Source organism: Chamaea fasciata, unplaced genomic scaffold (genome assembly GCF_029207755.1).
Source record: "Chamaea fasciata isolate MVZ Bird 193981 ecotype frontalis unplaced genomic scaffold, bChaFas1.0.hap1 SCAF_8, whole genome shotgun sequence".
NCBI classification, from domain to species: domain Eukaryota; kingdom Metazoa; phylum Chordata; class Aves; order Passeriformes; family Sylviidae; genus Chamaea; species Chamaea fasciata.
The window spans coordinates 1,678,458-1,684,907 of record NW_027094093.1 but is presented as its reverse complement, the minus strand read 5'-3'; the positions used below and the strand labels follow the sequence as shown (position 1 = coordinate 1,684,907).

At 55.8% G+C, this 6,450-nt stretch overlaps 1 protein-coding gene across 1 annotated transcript; it reads right to left on the bottom strand.

The window, feature by feature from the left end:
- Nucleotides 1–202: 202 nt before the first annotated feature.
- On the bottom strand, nucleotides 203–3,743 carry ARL4C (ADP ribosylation factor like GTPase 4C). Its single transcript, XM_066189371.1, is given in 3 exon segments — nucleotides 203–2,785; nucleotides 2,788–2,819; nucleotides 2,992–3,743. Coding segments are annotated over 3 exon segments (651 nt in total). The 5' UTR covers nucleotides 3,567–3,743; the 3' UTR covers nucleotides 203–2,741.
- Nucleotides 3,744–6,450: the final 2,707 nt, after the last annotated feature.

Here is a 6,450-nt window from a genome sequence, read left to right as displayed (position 1 = left end):
CCCCCTAACATGGATTTAAACTCAGAGGAGGTGGTGGAACAAAATCCCCCCCCCCAAAGTATCCTCCTTTCTCACAGACAGCAGCAGAGATGCAGAGACATTAAGTGACCTGCAAAGGAGATCAGATTTCATTAACCAGCAAATTATGGATGTCCCCCATGTCCTAGCGGGCTGCCACGTGACAGACCCGTGACACTGGATCCTCGGCAGGTCACTGTCCCCTTGTCTCCTCTGCTTGGGGAGGCAGCAGGAACCTCCTTCAAACCACACAAAATGCAGCACTGATAGTGAGAAATGAGCAGAACACTGGGTTTTGGTTGGGTTTTTGTTTTTTTGTTGTTTTTTTTTTATCAGGCCCTTTCATTGTATAAATAATTTATTTCAGTTCACAGCATTATGTCTGCATCTTAAAAAACAAAACAAAACAAAAAAAAAAAAGAAAAAGGAAAAAAGGAAAGACGGGAGGAACAGAGAATGACGGACAATGGCGAGGGCAGGACACCGGGGCAGCGGGATATCGCGGATGGGAACACGGCAAACGGACCCGGGGGAATGAGACCTGCCAAAAAAAAATCACAGGTCATTCAAAATCTGAGAAGATGCACAGCCGTGCAAAGAGCCCAGACAGTTCCCCTCGGGATCTGCTCTGCTGAGGCCCCTCTTCTTGCACCCCCCGAGGCCGACGCTCATCTTCACACGGTGGGGCGCGGAGGGGGGGGCGGAAAACCGGGTGGTGGTGGAACGGAACCGGGTGGTTACGGAAACACCACGGAAGCCAGGAGCTACTCGTTGGAAAAAGTCATTTTAATTATTGCAGAAAGCAGAGTGGCCGGCAAGGGCACGGGCACAGCATCCCGCCCGGCTCAGCTGAACCTTCCAGCGCTCTGCCATCTCTCCAAGGGGATGCTCCGCCGGGTGGAACGAGCTCCCAGGAAGGACCCAGCTCTGCAAAAACAGTCTTTCCATTGCCAGCATTTGTTAAACCGAGACCAGCCAGGAGGTGAAAGACCCCACTACTAACAGCCTGCACGTGTCATTCCTAAAACCTTATCCCTCTGGAGCCTGCTGTGGTCAGCACAGCTTTTACATTTCAAACAGGTCGCTCTCCCAAAAAAAGGGTTAATACATGTGGCTTCTGTGGCATCAAAAATAAATAATTTTTTTCCTCTCTCTCTCTCTTGACAGCAAGTACCAAAGTGTCGGAGGCGAAGACAAAGCAGGGAAACCCGAGGAAGCGGGAGGAGAGCCACCTGAACGGGTGGGACCAGCCCACACAAATCGGGACTCGCGCCGGGAACTCAAACCCCGCAAGAGGAGAAGAAACACAACTCGGCTGCAACATTTGTTCTCTAACAAAACCCCCCCCGCCCCAAAAAAATGCTGTTTGGAAGGTGCTCGTCGCTGCAAGGGGTGGATCAACTCCCTGAAACCCGAAGGGCGTTTTGCTTTTGTCTGCTCGGTGCTTTCCCCTTGGCTGCTCTGGGAAGGGGTTTGCCAACGGGAAAGCTGGTGTAAAATCACCAGAAAATCCTGCCTGCCTCCAAATTGAGGATATCTGGCCCCTGAGGGCTGCCTGCTTCAGCTCTGTGGGAAGCCAGGACCCTGGAGAGCCGGATCCCGGGCTGAAACACAGGCAGCAAGTGGATTTTGGTTCCCAGCCCCACGCAGGTACCAAAATGTTCACCTGCAGGAGGAGGCGGCCAGGCCCGACCCTGCCCGGGCGCTCAGGCTGCTCTGCAGACAGAGCTTGCCCGTGTGGCTACTGGGGGAAGCGAGGGGCTTTTAATCAGGTTTGAATCTTTATTAAAAACCTACCACAAGAACTGTTCACCCCCTGCCATCTTCCCAGCAGAGGTTCTTTGCAGGCTCTGGCCATCTCTGTCTGTCCGTCCATCCATCCATCCATCCATCCTGCCCTGCCATGACCCCCCCTCCCCGACTTGGCCTCCTGCCCCACTGCAGAGCAGCACAGTAGCCACAACTTTGCCTTTTTGGGGGGTTTTACCGAGTGACCCCTACTTCGGATCACCTCCTGGGAGCCCCCTGGGCACGGGGACAATGCACACCTGCGGGGGGCTTTGCTGCAGGAGGTGACGCCACCGAGCCTTTGAGAAATGGGGGTCCTGCACAACCCCCCCAACGCTTCCAGCAGCGTTCACACTAAACCCTTGGGTGTATTTTTTTTTTTCCTTTTTCCACCTTTTTTTGATCCAAGAGCTTAAAGCTCTGCACCATTCAACAGCTGCTCAGCACCCCAGTGTCGCATCCTCCCCCCCACCCCAGAGGCTGCCTGTCCTTGCTCTGCACCCTAAAACACCAGCCAGGGTGGGTGGATGTCCCCTTACCCATCACACCCACCCCTCCAAGACATTTTCTGCTGGCCCAACCCACCGTCCAAGCTTTCAACACTCCTTCCCACCGCCACCCGCGGGGGAGGGATCCAGGGATGGGGGGATCGGGGCTGCAAGCCCCCTCCCGCTGACCTTGCCGAGCCACGGTGCATCCGCACCCCGCGCCCCAAAAATGCATGTGGGGGGGCTGGCATCGACACCCCCAAATGCCCCCAAACGCCCACGCTGAAGATCCAAAAGCACGCTGGGCTCCGCTCGAACGCGCTTCAACAGGGTCCTGCCCTGTTGGTTCCTCGGCACACACAAAGGCTCGGTGGTCCCGGAGGACGGAGAGGGGGAATTCATCCCGTTTTTCCATGTTTCCAGCCCAAAGGAGTCCGGATCAGACCCTCAGGAGCATGGGGCGGTGGGAGAGGGGAGCTCCGGGATCTGGCGGGAGCCGCTTTGTTATCACCACTATTGTCTGTCCTTTGGGGAAGGAGGAAAACAATGAAGAGGAAAAAAAAAAAAAAAAAAAAAAAAAGAGGAAGGAAAAAAAAAAAAAGGAACGATTAAACCCAAAAGAATCGCTTTGGTTCTGTCTCCCCCTCGGTTCCTTTGTCTGCTCCTCCATCCCTCCCCGCCTCGGCTGGGCTTCTACCGCTTCTTCTTCTGCTTGAGGGACTTCCTGCGCTTGAGGATCATCTCGTAGAGCTTGTCCATGCCCTCCGTCAGCCCCTCGCCGATGATGGCGCAGGCGGGCTGGATGTGGTAGGTGGTGGAAGGGGTCAGCTCGTGGAGGGCCAGCTGCTTCTCGATCTCGGCCACCGGCAGCGATTTGGGCAGGTCCTGCTTGTTGGCGATGACCAGCAGCGGGGTGCCCTGGTTCTCCGCGAACTTGGTCACCTTGTGCAGCTCCGTTTTGGCTTCCTCCAGCCGGTCCACGTCCACTGAGTCCACCACGTAGATGATGCCATCGGTGCAGCGGCTGTAGGACTTCCAGAGCGGGCGCAGCTTCTCCTGGCCGCCCACGTCCCAGAAGTGGCAGCTGATGCCCTTGGCCGTCCCGTTGCTGAGCCGGATCTTCTCCGTGTTGAAGCCGATGGTGGGCACGGTGTTGACGAACTCGTTGAACTTGAGGCGGTAGAGCACCGTGGTCTTGCCCGCCGAGTCCAGGCCCAGCATGACGATGTGCAAGGACTGGAAGGCGGAGATGTTGGAGGAGATGTTCCCCATGGCCACGGCTCACGGCCGCGCTCACAGCCCCGCGCCCATCCCCGCGCCGCCGGCCCGCAGCGGGGGCACGGCTCGGGGCGGCGGAGGGAGCCGGGAGCGGGGAGCAGCGGGGAGATGGGAGCAGGGATCGGGAACACGCAGCTCGGCTCCACGCGGCGGCAGCGCGCCGGGACTGCCGAGCCCCGCCCCGCCCGGCAGGAGGAGGAGGAGGAGGAGGAGGCAAAGGAGGAGGAGGAAGAGAAAGAGGAGAGGAGGAGGAGGAGGGGCCGCGCCGCCGCCTTCCTCCCGCTCCGCCCCGCGTCCTGCCCGGATCGCCCAGCCTGCACCGCCCCTGCCCGAGCTTCTTCACCTGGCCCTGCCTGAGCTTCTTCACCTGGCCCTACCTGCGCTTCTGCTCCTCGGAGATCCCCAGGAGCGCCACCCCCCTGTGCTGGAAGCTCGGTTATCCTCGTGTTTGTCATCGTGACCGACCGCAGCAAGCACTAAAATAAAAAAACCCAAGCCAAGGTGTGGCTGCTGGAAGTGTCCAAGGCCAGGTTGAACACTGGAGCTTGAAGCAACCGGAGATAGTGGAAGGTGTCCCTACCCGTGGCACCAGATGTTTTTTCAGGTCCCTTCCAACCCAAACCATTCTGGGATTATTCATTGCACATGAGACACCAGGAGGGACTTTGCAGTGCACCAGAAGCTGTTCAGGCACACCTCTTCAGGGACACCTGGCACCAGTGATGATCCGAGCTGGAAAGCAGCAGAGCAATGTGGAACATCTGTGTTCCCTGCAGCTGTCACGGTGTCCCAAAGTAGAGAGATGCCACGAGGGGAAAACCTCACCTCTGCTGGATATAGGGCAGGGCTGGCACTAATGTTGATTGCTGCTGTTAATGCCTTTTGGGCCTCATATTTTGTAAAGGTTGCGAGTGCCCTCAGCCCCTGTTAAAGCTCCTGAGGTCTCCACGGCTGGATAGCTGAGCCATGGAACTTCTGTCCCAGTTATTCACAGACGGGACCTTAAAGATCTGCTTCCAACTAAAGATCCAGTTCCATCCCCCTGCCACGGGCAGGGACACTTTCTGCTACCCCAGGCTGCTCCAAGCCCCGTCCAACCTGACCTTCAATGCTTCCAGGCAGCCACAGCTTTTCTGGGCAAAATTTGAGCCAGAGCTGTTGCTTTTATTTCTGCTCTCACTCCCGAGCCAAAAAGCAGCAGCATGCTGCTACAATATCACCCATTGCCTCTTTTTACAGCGTTTGTAAAATAAATATCGACTCTGTGTGACAGCTTAGCCAGAGAGCCCCAGAGAAAGAAGTGCACTGCAGAAGACAGATACTGCCTTTAATTTAAGATGCTTTAACCCCTCAGCGTGTGGTGAGGATTTGTCGGGCTGGAGTAGGATCATTCCTCACACTCATATTTCATCCCGAGGATGCGTGTGGAGGCTTTGTGTGGAGATAAGGCTACCTTATTAACACATGCCATCATTAAAAGTACAGGCAGCTTGCTTTTGCAGCCCTCAGAGGTGACACTGGGCACAGTTTGGTGGAAATCACCATGTGTGACAGTGGGAAAAGAGCAGGGAACTCTGTGCCCGGCACCATGCAGGTGGGAGAAACACTCCTTGGCAGGAGTGAGGCAACACTGCCAATCCAAAGTGGAGGCACAGGCACTGGATGGGCTAGAAAATGGAAATACTTTGTGCAGCAGGGCTGTCCTAGGCTGATCTTTGAGCTGGCGTGAGCTCAGGCTTTAGTCTGCCACCACGCCAAGGAAATGAGATTCCGAGAGCACGGGGAGAAAGCTCTAAGTGATCACCTGACTCCAGGACCCGGAGCATTAAAGAGGAATAAAAGAATGCCAGAAACAGAAGAATAGGGTCATATCTGTGGGTGGCAGATCCGGCACTGGCACCGCTCTCATCTCTTCTGCCTGAATCACTAGAGCAAAAGCTTCCTTAAAGGCTGCTGTTAAGGATAATCCCAAAGAGAGGGCATCCCGGGCTGCTCCCAGAATTAGTGGCTAATCTGTGTGCACTAGGGCTGGGATTTAGGAATTTACCTTCGGGCTGTGGGCCCATGCGCGGGGCTGGGAGTGCAGGGGATGCTGTTCCAGCTCTCGGTGCTGTGCCAGGTAGCGTTCCCCAGGGAATTCCTTCCCCAGTCTCCCTCTCTCCCTCTCTCCCTCTCTCCCTCTCTCCCTCCCTCCCTCTCTCCCTCCCTCTTCCTTCATCACGCTGCTGGAGACAGCTTGGAGCCTCAAGAAAAGCCACCCAGGCCACCAAAATTCCTTTCCCCGCCATCCAAAGTCTAAAGGGGAGTCTTCCCTCCTGCGCACCCCTCCTTTTTTTACGCCGGTTCTAAATAAAGGCGAGATTAGATAGCCAGGCTGATCAAACCTGGGGATGTTCTCCAAACCGGCCTCAGATGAGACAATCCCGAGGGGATGGAGATAAACGGGAGCGCCGCAGCGGTGAATTATGCTGCGGCTAATGCCAGCTATCCATAAATAAGCTGGTAAAACCTCCGCGGAATATTAAGCGCAGAAATAACAGCGTTAATCGCAGCTGAGCGGAGTCTGCCAAGTCCATTCGGTGGCAAATTTAGGGAGAGGAAACCCATCTTTTCCATAAACCCCCCGCCTCTCGCTGCTTTTTCTCCCCCCTCGCCGCCCTTCCCCTCCTATCAAGGTTAAGCAGCCAAGGTTAAAGGCAGCATTAGCATCTAAATGTGCGTCTGAGGATGTGACAAAGGGACCGCTGCTGGTCCCCAACATTTCGCTCAGTCGGCGCGAAGACTGTCGCTGCCATAGTAACTGTTTTCAGACATGGCAATTATTTCTTCCTAGCTTTTCCCCATCCCATCTCCCTTCCCCCAGCTCATCCTGCGCTTC